This window comes from Osmerus mordax, chromosome 3 (genome assembly GCF_038355195.1).
Source record: "Osmerus mordax isolate fOsmMor3 chromosome 3, fOsmMor3.pri, whole genome shotgun sequence".
Taxonomy (NCBI): domain Eukaryota; kingdom Metazoa; phylum Chordata; class Actinopteri; order Osmeriformes; family Osmeridae; genus Osmerus; species Osmerus mordax.
Window position 1 is genome coordinate 16693469 of NC_090052.1, and position 22258 is coordinate 16715726.

Below are 22258 nucleotides of genomic sequence, written 5' to 3' on the forward strand. Positions count from 1 at the left end.
CATGTTCTGTAATCACACAACATGAGGCCAAAATAACCTCCTATGCGAGAGATGGTCATGCTAAACTATAAAAACAAAGTAAAAGGACAAAAACTTAGGGGGAAAAAGTGACAACCGGTACATGCAAAGTGAAATTGACTTTCAACTTAACATGGTTTTATGAGTGAAAACATAAACCAAAAATGAAAATGACAAACATGATCTTTACAGGATTTTATTCGTCTTCAGTTGCCCGGGGTAGATTGGTAATCATGAACAAAGACAAACAGGTACGTTCTGCAGCCAGACATGGCGACAGAGCAAAACAGAAGAAAAACAAATGCATGTTAAACATGAATTCAGTGAAATGAATGTGAATCACCACCTTAACCAAAACACATAAATAATAAAATCTGAAACTAAACATCAAATGAGCCCTCTAGCCCTCAATAAATACACCCCTGGACCCCTAGGACCTTCTACAGGAGAATTGCACCGAATCCAGTTATAGTTCAACTACCACATCCTTTTCTATCTTTTACACATATATACACACACACACATCCACCTGTCACACACTTTGCCTATTATCCTAGACAACACATCTCCAATGAGACCTCATTCAAACAACCACACATCTAGGAAGCAGTCAGAGGTGTGGGGGGGCAGACATGACAGGGCAGCTGACCCACCCAGCTGCTATAGTGCTATGGAAGGCAAAGGGAGAGCAGTTCAAATACCGGCAGGGTTCAAGAGAGTTATCCAGCTTCAGTTCAGGTGTGGGTGATTCCAAATGAAACTGACAGCATCTCCTGTTGTGACTGACCATGACCCCATCACTAGGACCAAATGGTTTCGTCTGAAAGCATAACCTGACTAGGAAGGTAGCCCCCATAGAGAGGGGAGCCGTTCGAGATCGAGGGGGGCAGGAAACCAGGGCTGATACAGTCCGGAAAATTCCATCTACAACCAACACTTATAGTCGCACACAGACACACACAAAAACAGGCAGTTATATTAGTGTATTCTCCAAAATAACACAACTTTGTTTCCCCGTGTACTTCAGGTTTTATTTCTCCTCGATTGTGGAGAGATCAAGTCTTTCCTGCTCAACTATCTCTACTCATCCTCTCTCATTCGCTCACTCTCCCTTTCTCAAACAAGCACACACACACACACAACTCACTAATGCTAAAGCAGCAGGCTAGCTTATTCATAGCTTACAAAGGTCAACTTGTTTGTACAAATCATTGTCAAAAACAAAAGTAATCAGCATTAAACAGCATTCGTATATATATTAAATCAGCATTGATTATCTTTTCTCACACACATATCCAGGTAATGCTAAACAAGAGTATAAAGCCCTCCTTCATCTTCCAGTTTCATTGATCAAGATATTGTCACATTTCCAGTCATAATCACATACTGAAATTGGAACTAAAGCAAGGTAGAGGGGGAAAATCTCAGAAAATGTTCAGTCTTCTTCCTGCCTGCAAAGGATGAAGCAAGTCATTCAGCAAATGTCAAAAGTAGTATCAAAAAACATCCAGAAGTCTCCAGCCGAAGTCAAGTTGGAGCAGTGCGGAGAAGCACACCTCTAATGGGGGGGAAGAGAGACAACCAGTCTCCAGAGGTTCCAAACCAATATCTCCATGGGTAGAACCGAGTCCTACTTGCCACTCTTGACAGACAGGCATGGCGGCCACTCAAGAGTGCGAGAGAGCCCTCGCTGGATCCGCCTACTTCAGAACCACCTAGCGTCTTGACTGACCAATGGAGAGAGGAAGACCCGGAGGAGCCGGGTGGTTTGGGTATGCCCTACATTCGTGACAGAGTAGTACCACTCCGAAATCAGCTGAGCTCCCCTGTCGGAGAGAAGACTCGCGTCTCCGCAGACAGGAGAACGAGCCCTGGAGAAAAGGCAGGGGTAAGAAAGAGAAAAAGGAAGAGAGAGAGAGAGAGAGAGAGAGCCAGAATGACTCTGCTCCCGTGTATGGTTGTTTGAGCAGTGGCAGTGTCTGAGTGTTCCCCCCCTCTCGCTCTCACCACCAAGTGCTTAAGGTCACATGGAGGACTGTGTGGGGGGAGCCAAGGGGGGAGACGAGGGGGAGCTAGGGTGGCTGGGGGGAGTCGGGGGTGGGGGAAGGGGGGGGGGTAAGGCAGGGTGGCATGAGAAGGCTGGGAGGGTAAAAGGGAGACGGGAAGAGTCAGGGGCGGTCCTTTTACAACATGATTATATTACAATCTAGGTAGTTCAGGCGTAGCCAATCATAGGCTAATGTAGGCTGCAGCCAGCGGTGACAGTGCTGGATGAATGGCTGTAGAGACTGGCTGGGCCCTGTCACATGACGCACGTACCACACAAAAAGCTGACCCGCTTAGGCCGACAGAGCATTTGCAAGCCTGTGGCGGTCTACCTCGCTAATGAGTCTCAATAAACAGAAGACTGGCCTCAAATAATGCCAGGAAAGGGCAAGGGCTTGAGTGTGGAGGGGGAGGAAGTGGCCCGCAGCCAGCATGTCCACAACCCCTCTCAAGTGGCTCTATTTGGGGGTCCCTAGCTTTTTGGGGGTCCCTGGGCGTTTCTGCCACAGGTGACCAGGGATGGTGAAGGCGTCAACACTCATGGACATGGTTTTGGACGGGATGGCGGTGAACTGCTTGCGGTCGGAGCTGTACTTGTAGATGGACTCGATCATGGTGGGGCAGATGACGCGGGGCCCGATGCCGGTGATCCGAACCATCTCCTCAGTCTCTGGGTTCATGGTGTACACCGCCCGGAACTGGCAACTGGAGTCTCTGAACAGGATCAGGAAGTGGTTGGCTGTGCTCTTCTCCATCTCCTGTAGGACAGAGAGGAACAAAGAAAACTCCCATGAACTGGCATGAAGGGGAAATGAGATGGGCTGTTGTGGGTTGGCAGAGGGAGAGATGAGCAGCTCCATGTGGACTTTGCCAGGCTTTTGACCGAAAGGGCTCTGACCTCTACTATCTTGTTTTTCTGCGGTTCGTTGACCTTGCCGGCCAGGCAGCAGCGAGAGATGGCGTTGTGGATAATGAATTTGTTGGACTTGAAGCTAGGCTCCTTGTACAGCTTGGGTCCTAAGAGAGAGAGGGAGGGGGTGAAAAAACGAAAAACAACGCCGTTTATAAACATATCCCAGTTTAACTGGCAGCAACATGTACCCGTGAGTTCAGAAATAAACCCCGCGTTTTGACTCTTTAAGCTGGGGCTTACCAGTATATTCCGGAATGGAGGCAGGGGAGGAGATGGTGGAGGCGTTCTCCCAGTCCCTCTCTCCATTGGGCGTGGCCATCCTGCCCGGGGACATCAGTCTCGACGGGGAGTGAGAGCGGCTGGAGGGGACGACAGGAGGTGTTAGGCAAGGGTTCATGGTCGGACAACGCGGCCCTGTCCTTGGGAGTGCTAAACCGGGCCGGCGTGATTGACAGTTACCTCGGAGACTTTCGGACCGTCAGGGTCCCACCGTCGTTGGCCATGGAGGAGAGGTTCATGGTGGAGTGGGAGTACACCTTGTTGAGCTTTGAGCCTTGTGGCAAGCAAAAGGAGAATGAAGGAAAGTAAATATTGAATGACGTCCATGTGGTAAACATGAGCTACAATGCACAGATAACAAACCCCCCCAAAAAGGGGGGGGGGGGGGGTGAGTACTAGCTCTGTATTTACCCATAAAGCCCTTGGCAGGGCTTCTGGATAGGACCGAGTCGTCGCGGAACACCGTCTTGGGCCTCTGCTTCTTCAGATCCCGCATGGTGGTGGGCTTCTGACGCAGGACCTTGCCCAGGTCCTCCATGATCTTCAGCTGCTGCCGCCGCTCGTACTCCTGCTTGGTGAAGTCTCCCCGCCGCTGGGGAGTGCCCTCGGCCGAGGGGGTGCGGGGAGGCGGCGGGGTCCCCGGGGTGCGCGGTCGCTCCTCGCCCTTGTCCCCCCACCCCTCGATGGTCATCCACTGAGGCCTGCTGGGGTGGGAGAACGGGGTTAGGATCAGGGGGAGACCCGAGGCGGTGTAGAGAGGTGCTGGAGGCTGTGCACACGTGTGTGTGTGTGTGTGTGTGAGTGAGTGAGTGAGTGAGTGAGTGAGTGAGTGAGTGAGTGTGTGAGTGAGTGAGTGAGAGAGAGAGAGAAAGAGAGAGAAACAGAGAGAGAGAGAGAGAGAGAGAGAGAGAGAGAAAGTCTCACTTGGCCTCTCTCTCCTTCTCCTGCTCCTGCTTGCGTCTCTTCATCTCCTCCGCTCGTTTCTGCTGCTTCTCCAGCAAGGCTGCTCGTCGCTGGGCCATCTCGTCCTCCGGCCGAACCTTGTCGTCCTGCTGATCACACGCAAACACACACACACAGAATCAGACACTAGGCTAAAACACCAGGCTAAAACAGACACAGTGCCATAAGACAGACAGACAGACAGACGATACCTTGAAGAAGAAGCCGACCCCTCCCTTGTTCTCCGGCTCGGTCATGTCACTCATGGAGTCGGAGAACATGTCCGGCCCCTGGTCGTCGTCCTCGCCGTCCCCCCGCAGGGCCGACAGGGAGATCTCAATCAGGCTGCCGCGCTTGCCGTTCACCGCCGCCGCCGGAACGTCGCTCTCGAACGAGCACTCGGACGGCGCCCCGGAGCTGCACCCCCCGCCCCCGGGGCGGGGCCTACCGGCCAGCGCCTGCAAGGGCCCCGCGTCCAGGTCCATGCTGAAGATGCTGTGGTCGTCGTTGGAGCCGGCGTCCGACAGGTTGTCGTCGGAGGCCCGGGCGAAGGGGGTCGGGGCGGGGGTCGGGGCGGGGGTCGGGGCGGCCCCGGCCGGGAGGGGCGGCGGCGGCTCGTTCTGGCCGGCCGAGTGAGAGATGGTGAAGGAGGAGGACGTCTGCACCTGGGACTGCCAGGGGGAGACGCGCCGCAGGTGGGGGAGGCTGTCCACGTTCTGGTGGTGGGGGGTGAGGACCCGGGACACGGCAGGGACTTTGGCGTCCAGGGGCCGGGGGTATTGGTGGTGGTGCTTGGGGCTCTTGGGCGGCACCGACTGGGCCCTAAGGGGGACCACGTGGGGAGACTTGGGAGCGGCGTGGCCGAGGAGGAGCTTCCGGGACGGCGAGGGGGAGGACGAGGCGGAGTTGAGGTCGCGGGAGGACTCGCGGGACATCCTCGCCGAGGGGGGTGGCGGCGGGGGCGGACGTCTTGGGGCTGGGAGGGATCACCCAGGACTTGTTGGTGGAGGCGGCCTTCTTCTTGATCAGCTGGTTCTGCTGCTCGGAGAGGCGCTGCATGTCGCTCTGCAGGGAGCTGAGCGCCGCGTTCAGCTTGGACACGGCGTTGTTGTAGTCCCCGAGCGGCGCCGCCCCCTTCTCCCCCCCGGGGGTCCCCGCCCCCTTCTCTCCTGGCGTGAGCGCCTTGTCCTTGGAGAGGGGGACCGGCCTGTCGTGGCGTGGCCCCGGTTTGACCTTGCCGACCTCCTCCACCGGGGGGGGGGCGTTTCTCCTCCTCCTCCTCTTCCTCCTCCATGCGCGCCAGCCTCTCCTCCAGGGTCAGGCGGCTCAGCTCCTCCTCCGTGGAGGAAGCGCTGACCTGGCTCTCCGCGTCCTCCTCCCCCTCGCCCTCCCCGTCCCGCTGCTCCTTCTTCAGCTGCAGGAAGGCGCTCTTGCCCAGCCTCTGGCGGTGCTTGGCAAAGATGGCCTCGATGCGCTTCTTCTGAGCCTCGATGGCCTTGCGTTTCTCCTCCAGCCTGGCGCCCAGCTCGGACATCTCCGTGGTGAGCGCCGGGCTCTGGCCGGGGCTCTCCTCGGACTTCTGGCCCCAGGACGTGGGCTGGGGGCCGGGGACTTCGCCGGCCTTGGGGGACTCCGCGGCCTGCTTCTTCCTGCGCTCGGCAAAGCTGGTCATCTTCACGCCGCTGTCGGGCGGCTCCTCGCCCCGCCCTCTGGAGGAGCCGGCGGCGGGCGTGGCGGGGGTGGACTGGGCCTTGGGGAGGTCCTCCGAGGCGTCCGAGTCCACGCTGCCGTCCCGGAGGACCGAGTCGTCGTCTCGCGAGCACTCCGAGGCGTGCCGGGTGCGGCCGGGCTCGTGCGCCTCCCCCGTGGGCCGGTACAGCATGCCGGAGCGCGAGGGGGCGGAGCAGCTGAGGGGGGCGGGGCTCCCGTTGTGCCTGTCGTCGGGGGAGTGCAGGTAGAAGCCGTCGGGGGCGCCGTCGGGGTGGAGGCGCGGCTCCATCTTGCTCTCGTTGTGGATGATCTGGAGAGCCTCCTCGATGGTGGGCAGCTCGCCGGTCTCGCTCTCCGCCAGGCCGTTCTCCTCCAGGACCAGGGGCACGCCCGGGTTCTGGGTGGCCCACGAGGCCCTCTGGGGGGGCAGGGGGCCGTTGGCCCGAGGGGCCTTGCTGAGCAGGTGGCTGAGGTCCTCCGGGGGCGTGTAGGGCACGCGGGTCATAGTGGGGCCGGGCGGGGTGAGATTGTCGGAGCTGACCGAGCGGGTAATGGCGCTCACGGGGTTGCCCATGACAACGTCCACGTCGCTGTCCAGGCCGAAGGGAATGCTGAAGGACACAGCCGACAAAGGGCGACTAGAGAGACAGGAAGTCGAATGTTTTATTATGTACAACGGAAGATAAACGGCTACATGTGTAGGAGAGCCAAGTCTTATGGAGCAGAAGAGAGACCCACCTGTGAGGCTTCCTAGTCCAACTTCTTCCAGTTCCTTCTATATGGGACATTGAGGTAGACTGAGTCAGAGATCCTGAGCACATTGAGACACACACACAGACACAAGTAAAGGCATGCACACGAAAATGCACCAAACACAACCGTCAAAACAAGCAGAAACGATGACACTCCAATCAACTTAATGGGTTCAAAAAGACAGAAAAAGATATACACACACAAAGATTGACACACACACACACAGGCACAGGCAACAGTGAACAGACTCGAAATAAGCCAACATGCCGTGTGACGCCATGACAACGCTGTTCTCACCTGACACGCCCCCTGGTGACACTGGGGAGGAGATGGGGAGGAATGGCTTTTTGAAGATGGAGGTAGAGCCGCTAAAATGCACAGACCCAGAGGATACGCTGTCAATCCGAGCAAAGGACTAATAATTCCCCAGCACTGGGTGGACTAGGCACAACGAGGTAGATTAACTACTTTAATATTCTATTTTATTGTTTGTTTGTTTTTTTTTTATTAGATGAAGTGCTTTACCTGTTACTGCTGGTTGGTGTCAGTGGTGCAGAAGCATCTGGGAGAAAAGAAAGTCACGTTCAACATGGAAAGGAATAGCATTCTTTCATACACATGAAGAGGGCTTTAGAAAATCACATCTATGCAACGCCACAGTAGCTGCGTCGTTTTCATAGACCAGTCCCTCAATGGCCTTCGCTTACCCGTCACGTCTACAGGCTGAACAAACTCTGGCCTTCGTACCTCGAACCAGCCAATCAGCTCTGCCAGGAAGCTCATCATGTTGACCTGAGAAGAAGACAACCCACTGTTAGTCTAACAATTATTGTTATCGTGGCTAAACCGATGTTGAATGAGAGCATGTGTGATACAGATTATGAAGGAGCACAGCCCACACACCCGCAACTGTTGAGGGGCGTAGAGCATGTCCTCCAACACCAGGGGGCAGCAGCTCTTCAGACAGCTGTCACAGAACTCGCTGATTAACTGCAGGTTGTACAGGCTGTCGTCCACCGACATGGACTCCTTCATACACACATCTGAAACACAGAGGAGGTCGAATCACTAAGCACTTTCCCAGCACGGGGGTAGCTCTGTAGTCAATCTGTTGTTATGGTTGCCAGGTTTTTGCTCGAACCCTCCAGTCGCAGCAGGCCAGGGCAGTAGTAGTGGATGACGGCAGCAATGGCGCAGCCATTGGACAGGTCTGTTATGTCGTTCACCACAGGGAACGTGGGCTTCTGTTTGGACTGCATCTTATCTTTTCTGTAGCGGATCTGAGAGGGAGAGAGAGAGAGAAACGGACAGAAAGACAGGTGAGAGAGACAGGAGATAGAGAGGTGGTTAGTCGATAAACATGGGACAGTACGGGAGATCCTTGGACCTCGCTTTACAGTTCAGCACTGTCAATGCAATACCTTTGGACGTTTGCATTTGGAGATTTGAGTTCACTGCAACACAAATGTCAAGGTCACTATTCTCCAAGCGGGACTGGGCAGTGAACACAGAAATGACCGTACAAGCAAGGCACACCTGGTTCGAGGGTCACACGACAAATGGGACAGGCAAAAGTGAAGTGAAGTAAACGAGCGAAGGAGAGAGAGAGAGAGAGAGAGAGAGAGAGAGAGAGAGAGAGAGAGAACAGACAACATGCGATGTATGAGGAGAGAGAGGTGCAGCCAGACTGCAGGAGCCTGGGGAGGGGTTTAGCAAGTGCAGACTGGGAACAGTGAGGCGATTGTCAGGAGAAACTAGGACAGGTGAGAGCCTTGGCAGAGAGAAAAGATATTCTAGCTGAAACAGGTAGGACAACCGAAGACAGGTCGAGCCAGTGTCAACACCAACAACTTCCCTGGAAGTCTAACTAAACTATTCCTTCCCCGAACACTCCCCTATCTCTGGTACGACCAGAGGGACAGGTTTTAAATGTCATTTCCAGGAGTGTTTTTTTTCTCTTCTAAAAATGTTTCTCCATGCACTGCTACATTTTTGCTACAAAAGGCCAGCGTGCATCACCCCCCCCACCCCCCCCACCCACCACCACCACCAGCCCCCCTCTCCCCCCCCCCCCCCCCCTCCCTCCCTGCCACGTCTCATGATATCAACAGTGACATCGCCAGGTTGATGCGGGAGAGCATGTAGCGGCAAACTGGCATTCTCATACGGTGCCGTCGGACGAAGGGGGGGGGGGGGGGGGGGGGGGTGGAGAACCGACCTGTCAGTCGTGAATCTGCTGACGGAGAGTAGGGAGATGGGGAAAGGGAGAGGAAAGGAGGGGAGGGAACAGAGGACAGGAAGGAACTTACAGGAACTAGCTTCCAGTACCAGCGAGTGGGACACTGCCGGGAGAAAGGAAGGAAGGAAGGGAGGGAAGAAAAGATGAAGGAGGTAAAGGGGGAGCACAGGAAAGAAGGAAGGGTTCGGTGTTAAAGGGCTAGGATGGAACACTCAGAAGGAGAGACACTCGGTTTGCAGTGAGGGACGCGGTGAAGTGTGCATTTGGTGTGCGGCGTGGGAGAAAGCGTGTAACGGCACCAAGCGCCGACAGCCGAACTACGTGGTAAGCTTAATGCACGGCACATAATGTGCTTGTACAGAGTCAATGTTTTATGTAAGAGTGTTAGCGTATGTGTGTAATCCAAGAGATTACAGCTGGAGTATGCATGTCATGTGAACCACTGGTATGTATGTATGTGTGTATCTGTGTGTGTGTGTGTGTGTGTGTGTGTGTGTGGAGAGGGGAACTCACAGAGGCCTGGACAGGCTGGGGCTCGGTGCAGCTCTGAGACGAGTCGCTCTGCCCCTCCGCTCGCTTCTTCAGATTCTGGTTCAGCTAGGACACGTCAAGAACGCCTCAAAGTCACACGGTGCACCGACAGGCGCCTCAACGGCGCCTCGGTCAACCGCCAACATTAGGCGTGGCGGCGCCCGGCGTTGATTGTTGGTTAAAATGTTAGCGTTCATTTAGGAAATCGAAATATGTGGTTCTTTCACTGGATGGGATTGTTTGGTGTCTGTTCGACGCCCAGTCTGGTGACTGGTGGACATAGTGAACACATCGTGAGGGGGCCCACGGGGCCAGATGTCCCCGGCTCCTTACCTCGTTAACCCAGTGGAGCAGGGCTGCTTCCCAGCTGGCTCCTCCCCCCAGCAGCTCCGCAGCGCCGCACGTCTTCACAGCGCTCACCGTCTCCGTGGCGCCCACTGCCATCAGGGCATCCATCACTGCCAAGTGGGCACTCTGCACCAATCAGAGGAGAGAGAATGGGAGGAGTCCGGCCAGGGCCAAGCAGCAAGGAACAGATGACAGTTGCAACATGATTCAATTAGCTCTAATGCTATAATGGATCCTGGTGACATGTCTACTGTTCCGCCAGGGCAATGCAGCCCGGCCAGGAGTGCGCTGCTGCAAAGCCTTTCAATACCACCCTCAGCCACTAGGTGTCTCCAGGGTCAAGATTCGTGTGGGAAGAGAGACCTGCTGTGACAACATGGGACCTTGTGCTTTAAAGCGGGCCGCATGTACGTGCGTGAGAGTGGGGGTGTACTTTGCTCCCTTTGCTGACTGTACAAACGCGCCAATAAATCAATACGATATCAGCTCCGCGCCGGGGGGGGGGGGGGGGGGGGGGGGGGGGGGGGGGGGTTTCCTTCGCCGATTCGTCCTCTACTTTCTCTCCAGCTTTCCTTTCCTTCTCCCTCTTCCGCGTCTGCTGTGAAACCCAGCAGTGTGAGTCATGTGTGGCAGGCTGCAGGAAACCGTATCGCACTGCAACTGCCTGACTGACTGAGGAGGGCTGGAGGAGCTGCAGCGGTCGTTTGGAGTGAACGCAGCGTGCGTGCGTGCGTGCGCGCGACACATACATCTGAAGTGCAGCGGAACCAGTGTGCGTGGGCAGAACAATAATATTTAAACCCCCCCCCCCTCCCAAAGCGCCACAGAGACTGATGTAAATCTTCAGAACAAAAGGCATCAACAATATTGTACGCCCACAAACATCCCTAGTGCAGCAGCAATAGCCTCTCCTTCTCTCATAGTCAGAGCCTATTATAGAGCCTCTTCCCTAGGCCAGAGTCCATTAAAACACACCGACAACAACAACATTATGAGCTGAGAGAGAGAGAGCGCCTTAGCTCCCCTAAGAGGGTTAGCTCATTAGATGCCGTCTCCAGCCACACCATGGGCCCAGGCTCACCTGCAGCCAGGCCCAGACAGCTCCATAGGGCGCCGGCTCAGAACAGTCAACGTTTCACACACACACACACACAAGCAAGCAACCTTTGACCTCTAAAGGGAAAAGTTTCCGTGTTTATCCACCACAGCTCATATAATCAATGTCAGAGAGGAACGAGCGTATGAGAAGAGGGTTCTCTAAATAAGTGGTTGCTCGGGAGGTTTCCGAAGGACAGAGACACACAGAGAGAGAGACAGACAGAGAGAAGGAGAGAGAGACATAGACGAGGGAGACGGAGGACGGCAGAGCAGAAGCCAGCTGAAGGCGTCCTGAGCCTGACAGACTGACGGAGGACCAGGGGGGCTCTGCTAGCCCCGGAGGAGCCGGGCCAGGTCCTGACAGCCTGGCCTGGTCGAGTCAGGGTCTGGACGGGGCCAGCGGGACGGGCATGGGGCACACAGGCTGTATCAGGGACATTTCTAGATCCTTCTGAAGTCAACAACAACCACTGAACGTTGCGAGAGAGGAACAACAACAATGTGAACTAGATCCCATAAGTGGAGGCTAAATAGAAGATGGTGGATACAAGCATGTAGAAATATGTCCCGCGGTCGGTTACAACACGCATTTATTTGACTCTGAAGCCGTTGACTTATTCATTCTTGCTGTCAGCCGGAGACAGAACATCACCGTTCTATCTTGGTCTCTTCAATCTGTGTCAGTTTGTGTTCCACATAATGCACACCAGCCTCCATCCCACCCAGCAGTGGGACTCCACCCTCCTGGTGATTGGCTCACCACAGCCGGCACTCTGTTATAATCATTAACCCCGGCCAATGGAGAGGACAGACGGGTCATAACAACACATTCCTAGTCACAGAGGTCTTTCCACAATCCCTGATCTGAGCCCGGTTTGAGCCTAATCTGTGCTAACTAGTGCTTGTCCCCTTGTACTCCTTCTTAGAACTCCAAGGAGAGGTGCGTGTTCTCCTTGTAGCTTCACACACGAGCACACACACATACACACACACCCCACACACACACACACACACACTCTACCCCAGGCTGTGTCCTGTGGTGCCCCGCTGCTGATGCTGCTCCGTGCATGTCTGCAGCTCGATCTGTCTACCCATGCTTGAACTGCTGAGCCGGGCTGGCCCGGTGCTGTGGGAGAGCGGGCCGCGCCAGCGGGGACCCGTCACATGGCATTCTCTCTGGGCCAGGAGACGGACTCGGTCACTCAGGGCCCCTGCTGGAGGGAGGGACCCTGGGAGCCACGGCTTGTCTGCTCAGTGCAAACGTCTGCATCGCAGAGGGAGACAGGCATGGGATGAGGCTGTGATGACGTCTGGGCGAGGGCTAGGATGGACTGGGCTGGGCTAGACTGAATAAGACTAACGCCACAGTAGTCTTCCCCAGGACTGGGCCCAGAGACCCACATGGGGGTAATACCAGCACAAACAGAGTTTTATCAATGACAGTTTACTGCTGACCGGGTGAAAATATAAGAGAATTCAAGCCGTTGAGAGTGAGAGTCTGCCGGCGCGCTCTGTTGTTTGTGTGGTACAGTAATGATTGGAAGGAGGGAGAAGAGGTGGATTTTCATGACAAAAGAGAGGAATGAAAGGAGAGTGGAGGGAGGAGGGGCGGATTTCCCGTCCTGACCCCGCCAGAGCCCGCTAAGCCAAATCACAAGTTTCCCTAATGAGAGAGGAGAGAGGAACAACCCTGGAATACAGAGCGCCCGCTCTGCCAGATCGTCATAACAACCAACAATCTGACCCACAATGCACCATACCACAATCCTGAACACAGCGGCGCTCCCAGCTTAACATCGACTCTGTGCTAAGAAACCCAGGGCCGAGGGAAAATAGCTAGCATGATTAGATAAACATTCCTACTACGTTTACCCTCACCCTCCAGATATTACATCGTATGCCACGCATGTCAACAGCAGGCATGAACAATGAATGCAGAGGCATTTCAGAAAATCATTAGCAGCGATTAGGACCGAGGTGAAATCTGATTATGTCTGAAATATGACTTAACCCCTTCCCCCACCAACAGCTCAGCGCGCTGCTTGCAGAGAGCACGAGAGCGAGAGAGAGCGAGAGAGAGAGAGAGAGATAAACAGAGGGATCAGCCAGGTTTGGGGCCCAACTGGGGGTCCAGAACAGGAACCCCTCTAACAGCACATGGGTCTCTGAACATGACATGGCTAAACAGTCTGGCAGAAAAAGCTATCTGGACTCTAGCTTTTTAATAAGATTCTTCTCAGAAACAACACATTATAAGATCAGTCACTCGATCTGAAACATTCTTCTGTTGTCTCTGTTACCAAACCACCAACAAAGAATATATAATTGAAAGTGAACATTATCTTTTCCTTTGGCACAGTCCCATGACCAAATGTTGCCAGGCAAAGTTTATCATTCCTGATCCCGGGGATAAAGTCTGCCACTTCCAATTCACATTGAGCTTCTGACTGATGCTCAGTTGAGCAAAAACCTGCCTACACAGCAGTATGATTTAAGACAAAGTGTCAGCGCCTAGCCATCATGTACACTCCGGGCTCCAGCTTATCTACATCACAGCTCAACTACTGACCTTGACGATCCCAAAAAGGCAGCCCTTTAGCCCTTTATGACAAACCCACGGACGCCCTCCCAAACAACATATCTGTAAAGTACATGACGGGGCGTGGAGAGAATTAATGAACAGCACGCATTGCACAAAGATGTCTGGTGAGAACGCACGCCGTGTGCACGGTGCGGTGGTGTGACTCAGTGGTGCGTTCTGGGTGATGGGGACTGGGATGATGACGTTCAGTCTGGATGGCAGATTATCTCTAATCTTCAAAAGATCTTTATCCTCCAATCTGAGGAGCGATGGGGGGGGGGCGGGGGGGGGGGGGGGGGGCTGGCCTGGGACATCACCAGCGTGACCCAGTGGGAGTCCTCCAGCTAGCTGGGTGTCCTTCAGGGAAGAGGCTCAGCTGGACCAGAAGCTCCCCCAGAGGTGGGCCCCCCCCCCCTAGAGAACCTCAACGCAGACGGCCCCATTGGACATTCCTGGCACCGGCTCTGATAAAACATTTAAATCCAATGACGCAAGCTGTGGCTTTATCAATACCATATCAGAGTGGTCAATAATATACGTGGTGACATATATAAAAGATTAAGATAGGGTTTGGCAGCGAGTAAACAATGTCTTTGCTCTGGTGGTGAGCATGCTTACTCTGAGCGCGTGTTAGTGTGTGTGTGTGTGGCAAAGACATGTTGAGCTTTAATATAAAAAAGCAGCCCAGCAGATTGCTGTTGCTCCAAAGCCGTTTACTGGCCGAGGCCCCAACATTGCTGCTCCATCCTCCTAATGCTGCTGCATGACCCACTTTCCCTGCAACGCTGCCTCCCTTCCCCAGCGCCAGGCAGCTGCACACGAGCCCAGAGCCCAGCACTGCAGCACAGAGGCGGCCAAGGCAACACTTGACAGCCGAGCTCACGGTTCACCGACGGGCCTTGGGAGTGCGCCGGGCGCTGCCTCGACCAGGCCCGCCCGGTGGCGTAGGCCAGGGCTGAGCCCACACAAGCTGAACTCCACTCGCTCACACACCAGTGAGCTCGTTATGGCTGCAGCGGGCCCGGCGGTGACACACCTGGTGCCACGGCCACCAGGCCGAGGCAGCGGAGCAGAGGGGAGCTTTCAGTCGTCTACTAGGAGAGCACCACGTCTTCCCTGGTCCCCGGAGACACACTCCCTCCCCCCACTCCCACGAACAGAACACAGCCCAGCTCTCCAGGACGAGACGAGGTCCTACAGACGGCCAATTAAATGGAGTCAGTCGAAGGTCAAACAGCAAATCATATTTTCGACGAGGAAGGAAGCGGAATTTAAAAAGGTTGTTTATCCAACGGGAAGCAAAGCCTGTGCTAGCGCAACCAAGTCAGCCCTTTAGGACACGTAAGGGGAGAGATCGGTTCTCATGGAGAGAGAAGACAACTGTGAAACATGAGGCTCTTCTACTTGTACAGGAGGGGGACGGGGGGGGGGGAAAGGGGGCTTTATTTCAGACGTCTGAGAGAACAAACCAGTTCCGCTTGATTCAGAGGCTGGGCTGAGGGCTAGCTACGAGCCCCGAGTGCTCTCTCAACACACGGGCTTCGGTTTCACGGGTGCTGCTCGGCCATTGTTCTAATCTACAAACCGGATTTGGACCCACCTTTTGTCTATCTCTGGTGGCTTGCCCACCCCGCCCAGGCTACCCCGAATTTACTGAAGAGCTGTGTCCTCGAGTCAGCACTGACTCCACCCAGAGCCACCCTAGACTGCACTGGCCCTTCACAGCTGGAACCACTCATCCTGAGGGGGGTGGGGGCACGGTGGGGCAAGAGTGGGGGCTGGGGAGGATCTGTTTGATGTCCTTTAATCCCGGGAATCAAAGCATAAACATGTCCACATATACCGCCAGACCCGGCCTGCAACCCACCCCCACCCCCACCCCCTGGCTAGCCCCCCCCCCTGTACTCCTGTGTTCAGATCTGTACTGTGTGTCCCCACAAGATCGATGGCGGGATTGATTGGGACGAGCGGTTCCCTGCCCAGTCAAACCGTGATGTCTCCTTACATGAACCTTTGGTGGACACCACCCCAAAGAAGTAACGAAGCGAGACACCAGGTGGGTAAACCTTCATCTCAAAGACCCGGTCGAGCCATAACAACAGCGATCCTAGACCTCGACGACAATCCCCCGGGGGGCCCTTACCATCTTGATGGGCTTGTGCCGTAGGTCTGCTTCCGTCACCGGGGAGTCCTGGTCTTTGGGAGCCACGCCCCTTTTGGCGAGGAGCTGGAGGAGGGTGGCGTTGTCTTTGGGGGGCGTCTGCGCCTCCGCGGACCCCGGCCCCCCCTGCAGAAGGCCGTAGGTGCGACAGTAGAGCTCGGAGGACAGCAGCAGGCGGGTGACGGGGGGCTTGAGGTGCTCCTGCTCGTACTGGTCACTGTAGAACGGCTGCCGCAACTCCACCGGTACATTCTCTACAGGGACGAGGGACACGAAACAAAACGCAGAAGCTGTTACAGAGAAGCAGTTCAAAAGGAACCCAGAGACCACAGCAACCCAAGGAGAACGAGGACAAGGATACGGTCTTGCAGCCGGATATGAAAATAGGACAGGATGTTGGCTACGCGCACACACACACAAAACATCTACTAAACATGACAGCTCCCCGTTTAGTCTGGAACGCTTTGTGAATGGAAGTGAAAAACGAGGAGTTTAGAGCCACCGTGGGTGAAGCTCGGGTTGAAGTATTTGCTACCTGATGCAACACAGATACACATTCACTGGCATATCAGGCTAGCCTCTGCCCTAAAGCTACAATCTTCTGACTGAGTGCGTAGAGCAGGGGTTAAATGAAGCATGCATGTGTGTGTGTACAAGCGGGGGGGAGAGAGAGAGGGGGGGGGGGGGGAGCGAGCGAGCGTGTAAAACTTCCTCAGCAAAGCCAGTCAAAACAATAAAAAAAAGCCAGAGGGTTGGGGGATGAGGTGACAGGACGCTTGAAGTGGTTCCACTGTCGTCTTTCACGGAGGAGGAAAACACGGCTGTTGCCATTTCCCCTGTCCTGTCACCGGCCGCTCACTGCGAGTGTGTCATCCTGTCGCCCTCGGCTACGATACTGCGGTGCATTACACCCCCGTCAGGTCACATGTCAGGGCCCTGCTGGAGAGTGAGGCCGGTAGTCAGGCCACTTCAGGGTATCCAGACCAGGGCTTACAGTCTGAGGATAACCAGACAACCACTCTTAGAGATAAGCTTGGCAGGTTCTTTAGAAACCCAGCCGTTGTAAAATGCCACTTCCTTCAGGAGCTAATGCAACATATTTTTATAACGGCTCGCCTACTACTATAACATGAACCCAAAAGCAGAATGTCAAAACCTTAGAGCCCACAGCAAGTTCTGGAAGTCCCTACATAATAATCGAGGAGCAGCGCTCTGAGTAAACACCAAGAGAGCACTTGAGACTGGTTTTTCTGTAAACAAGCTCCGAACACCAAACACACACAACACTGAAGCACACACATGACACACCCAAAACAGGTTTAGCTGCATTCAGGCGGAGTTGAAACCCACACAATCCAATACTTCCACAGAAAAAAATGCACACATTACAGTCAACAGCAACATATTTGATTATTCAAGTCAGGAACAAGGAAGAAAAGAAAAGAAGAAAAGTAGCGAGACAAATATGGCCTCGGTAAATCAGTGAGTCACTGCTGCTCCTCAACCCATAAGGACAGACTGAAGGATAATGAGATTCTCCTGACTGGGTTGTTGTGTCATTAGGAGTTCTGTAATTAACCTATTGAAAGGGCACAATACAAAGTAACGCCCATCAGCGACAATGTTCTGGCTTCTCTGTTTCTATAGCTTACCCTCACAAACAACAATTACAGGTGTAGAATACAATAGTGTTAGTCATGCTGAGAGCACATATTTGGGTATGAATGTCCCTTTGTGTCTTACTACTCCAGAGGGCAACGTTAGGAGTAGAAACACTTTCACAATGTTGTTGTCTCACCAACAAGCAGCGAGGAAGATACTTCTTTAGAAACATGGGGTAAAGGCCTCCAAGATAGCCATGACAAACTATACCCAGAATGCAAAGCAGGATGCAAAGCTCACAGCAGTGAGCGATGGATGTGGTCGATAGAAGCATCATTTCCCTGAGGAACAGTCCAGCAAATGAATGACCGGTCTGTCACACGCACACGAGAGTGGGAAAATGGACATTCTGCAAATGTAAACCCTTTTTCCAACAAGATTACACCACACAAACAGCTGAAACAGGAGACAGACTGAAAGGGAATTATGGTAACGCCTCAGCTCAAGCTAAATAGAGGAAAATGTCAACACAATGTTGAAATCAACGATGCCTCAGGTAAGTATTTGGACAGCAATCATTATGGTTTCTGTGTACAGGTATTAACCACACTGGCCTCCCTTCCCCCTCCCTCCCCATAGCATACATGCATGCATACAGATCAGAGGTCATGGTTTATCTATTATCAGAGCCGAAAGGCCAAAGGTCAAATATGCACATCCGGGCAATTCTGGAAAGTGGTTTGGCAGCTAGGTAGCCTAAATTATGCAGAACAAGAAGCATGAGAGAACCACCTTGCACCTGCAACTGATCCCATTAAAAAAAGTCAAGGAGTCAGACAGGCATACCAGTTAAGTTAATAGACTTTTACAGAGGTACTAATGACACCTCTGTGTTTGGTCTCCAACCCCTGGGGGTGGGAGGGGGTTGGGGGGGGGGGGGGGGGGGGGGGGGGGGGGGTGCAGAGGCCATGTGGCCTCCTGCATAATTGATTGAGTTAGCGTACTGGTCATGTCACGGACATTATAGGCATGGGCCCAACAGATACTAAAGGACACAAACAGGAGTCCGTTCGATCCAACCAATGTTTAGGTTAAGCTAGTTCCCTTGGGAGTCTTCTGTGAGGCCGCCCATTTTTCCCTCTCCATTCCACTTTAAACCCGAGAGCAGCGTCCAGCGTTGGATTTCAGACGGGTTGTCATGGTAACAAGTGAACATTAAGACCTCTTTGTCCTAATGAAGGGCCACGGCAGCCTCCACAAACACAGAGGCTGAACTAAGTATACTACTCCGACTGTCCTGCTTAGACCCCTTCAAGAACCCTCACAAGACTTCAATTATTCATAAGAGCTCAGATGTGTAGCAGCGTGAAAGGTAAGCGATGGAAGAGAGGAAGGGTTGACTCAAATGTCTGCATTTTGCGAGGCCGGATTCATTACAAATTATGATTAACAGATAACAATAAAACGGCAACATTTTGTAAATCTGAGGGGAATCAATACTTGTGTTTATTATATTGATCTAAGGAAGATATTGTTTTGTTTAACAGGCATTACACATTTTTCTTTCACAAAATTATATTATATTGCTATCATCTACATTTTTCTCATCTGTAAATAATATTAAATACTCCTGCAGTAGACAGGATCAAACAAGAAATATTCACACTCTGAACAAAGCCAGTTCTTGTTGCTTTAATTCTTCCAGAAATGAGGCCGGTGAAAAAGCAGCTTTACGCTGTGGTGTACATGTGACCTCAAGTCTCAACACCTCCAGAGACCCAACAAAGCTCCAGCATACAGGTCCAGACAGCACATCACACATCTCGTATATCTCTTTATACGCGAATAAACGTCCCCTAAAACTGCACCTCATTTCAAAGCTAAATCAATAAAATCAACCTCACAAAGGAAATCTCACAGACACATTGGTGAAACCGGGCTCCCTTTCACATGACCAGATAGGTGGTCTTCCTTCCCCCTCCACATTTCCCATCTGCATGTGACAGTAAGCTTTCCAGTAAAGCTGTGCAGTAGTACAGCAGTCCACGACACAGCAGGGGGTATCCGGCTGACCTACAAACTCTCAAACTCTACAAAGAGCCACTTAGCATAACAAAATATGATGCCTTCCACTTCCACATGGATAACCCATCATCACAGACCTGGTTTTGTAAGGACCTCATCAGCTTATTCAAAACATGAGAAGGATGCAAGCACCAAGGTCCTTCTTTTACAATGCTCATTTCAAATGTAGCCTCCCTGGGCTTTTACATGTGCACTACTCCAGAGTGGACTGTAGATCTCCACCCATAGGCTAAGGGGGTTGGCCTTGATTCCCTCAGATCCTCTCGGGTATCCCAAGAGGAGAACATCTGTTAGGGAGCATCAGAAAGACTTGGGAGGTTCAGCACATCACATGCTAACAGCCACGGTTTGTGTCTCGCCCCGGTAGCTGCCCCCAGATCCTCCTGAGTTCCTGCTCACCTGTCGACTTCCACCCTAGACACACTGACGGCTGTGATGACATCACAGCAGGCTGGTCCCTGCAGCTCTAGTAACAAGGTGGAGCCACAATAACAGGTTTCCTCTGGGCTGAACAAACAAGAGCTTTTATGACCTTTATTCAGGAGGGAACAGCATTTTCTTTTCTGAGGAATTTGGAATCAATAGGGAAAGGCTGAGTGAATTAAGGAGGGGCTACATATTTCCTTTCAATTACTGAAGTTGTTTGAGATCTGAAGTTGTGTTGCCTACAGTGAGTGTGTACATTTTACAAGCAAATGTATTTAAAAACATCTATTCTGGTTTTTACTGATATGAATTTAACAGGGTAAGAGCTTTGGGGGTCTCAGTTACAACAACCAACACAGCACACCAACACTATCCCTGGACACACACTGTTAATTCGTCTTCCAACAAACTCACTATAGAAACTGATTATGGTGTGGGTACTGACTCATACACAATTAAAGAACAGGACATCTTGCTCCAGCAGTAATATCTGTTGTTCTTCAACATTAGCCTTCTGGGAAGGGAACTGATGATGTCACCATGTTTAGGCAGGGAGATAACTGCAGTCCTGGGCCGGTTCAGCAGATTATCTAGCAGAGGGGAAAGCATCCTCACACTGTATATAACATACTCCAAACTGCAGTCAGTCTCAGGGCTTAGTCCTTTAGCCTGGCTTTGGGGGTGACTTTGGCCCAGAGGGTGTGGCAGAGCCCGAGTGGGGCTGGGTGTTGATGCCCTGAGCAGGCTGGCCACCCACAGTGAAACAGCAGCCTGGACCCATGGCTAGGGATTGCGTAACACATGACACATAAGCCAGGTTGCTAAAGTACAATTGAGCTTGTGTCACACCATAACCAAATTTAAACTGGAATATGTGATGTCTCCCAGGCTCATCTCATTGTCACTGGCAGGAGAGATTTGTTTACATCTAGGGAAGCACTTTCCAGGCATGGATTCAATAAATTATAGTCGTGAATGAGGAAGTAACAGCTAAGAGAACAATTGTGTAGGTGAGAGTGTAAAAGGTTATACTGTATATTTTAGTAAGAACAATCAATAGGGTGAAGAGTATAGAGTATAGGGCTGTAAATTATCCCAAATTTGGGAGTGGGAGTTCATCCAACAAAAGGATTCTCTAAAGTGGGTGTGTATCCGCGTCATGAGAGCCGGTGCTTTGTACACACGCGCCTCTTGAATATCCGCCCTTTGGCATTATAGTTGATTAATATACCTATATATTTTTTATATTCAAGGATCGATGAGTAAGCTATGAATGTACTTGTTCAGTTGCTAGAACTAGATCCATGCCGTAAGCCGAAAACATGTGATTAGCACACATTATTCAAAGTGTTATGATTCAATTGATTATCATTACGGCCAATATTCAGCTACCTGTCAAAAATAACCTAGAGGCCTCAATGCACCAGTCTGGTTTGACATGCGGGCTACATCAAATCGGCTTAAAATCACATCGGCTAGTCTATAGGCCTAGACAAGAAAAAAATATAACATTTTGTGTCGTAGCCTAATGGTGCATTCATTCAGATTAAATGATGTTGTGCTTTAGACAACATCCCAAGAATGTGAAAAAAAAACATCTATTAGGGTTAGGCTACAGTGCACGATCCATTCATGTGCTGCTCTTTGTGTGCCCAAAATCGCTGAGTTTACACACAGCCCTCAGTTCACCTTCATGCAAGCGTTTTTCATTAGATTGACAGATATGGAAAAATGTTGGATTACTGGGGATGGGGAAGCGTGTTGGAAAACATACCATAAAACTATAAATCACAACATACCTGCATTGCCGTATGATTTAGCCAACAGCCAACCGACACTTGCGCATATTTTTGCCCTAGTAAAATCGTACAAATCCAATGGCTTTATTTCTGGGACAACAAACGTCTTCCTCGTTGCATTTGAGTCCACCATAGCGAGTACTGAAACAGGCCGTGGAAACGGGAGGAGGAAACAGAACTAGAAAAAGAGTTGGTTACAATAAACGTTCAAAAATTCAAGCTATCATTATTGACTATTCCATAGCACAACGTCCTAGGAACACGGATGTGGGTAAGCGTTTTCTCCGGGGGAAAAAACCTATATAGTAACGGGTTATCCAGTTCAAGATATTTCTCCACGAGTTTAGTGAAGAAAACGGTCATGAGATGAAGGCGTGCGCGGTCTCACTCCCTACTGTAGCCCCCAACCCATCTGTACAAATGAAAAACACTTATCTCCCGTTTCGCACTATAATGCGTGTAGCTGGTTATACAGTCGGCTAGAGCCCCGCGCAGATGACGGATTTTCAGGTGCTCCACACTGGCATCCCTCAGTCAGTTCACTGGCCAATAGCATTTAAGGAAAATTAGTGAGGGCGGGATCTACGAGTTGTGAAAAGAACCAGCAGGTAGAGGTATGCTTATGAAACAGGTGCACCCACCCCTTGCGGTCAACTAGTCAGGTAGCTCGTACACGTTACAAAATAACGCTTATAATACTTCTTATCGCATGAACAAGGATACCCAA

The 22258-nt window shown here is 52.2% G+C and overlaps 1 protein-coding gene across 1 annotated transcript; it reads right to left on the reverse strand.

The window, feature by feature from the left end:
- Nucleotides 1–200: 200 nt before the first annotated feature.
- On the reverse strand, nucleotides 201–21999 carry camsap3 (calmodulin regulated spectrin-associated protein family, member 3). Its single transcript, XM_067233534.1, is given in 19 exon segments — nucleotides 201–2822; nucleotides 2963–3081; nucleotides 3218–3336; nucleotides 3437–3530; nucleotides 3668–3960; nucleotides 4181–4308; nucleotides 4411–5142; nucleotides 5144–5455; nucleotides 5457–6546; nucleotides 6647–6719; nucleotides 6959–7029; nucleotides 7187–7223; nucleotides 7369–7453; nucleotides 7565–7704; nucleotides 7803–7941; nucleotides 9414–9497; nucleotides 9765–9905; nucleotides 15602–15873; nucleotides 21532–21999. Coding segments are annotated over 19 exon segments (4362 nt in total). The 5' UTR covers nucleotides 21665–21999; the 3' UTR covers nucleotides 201–2522.
- Nucleotides 22000–22258: the final 259 nt, after the last annotated feature.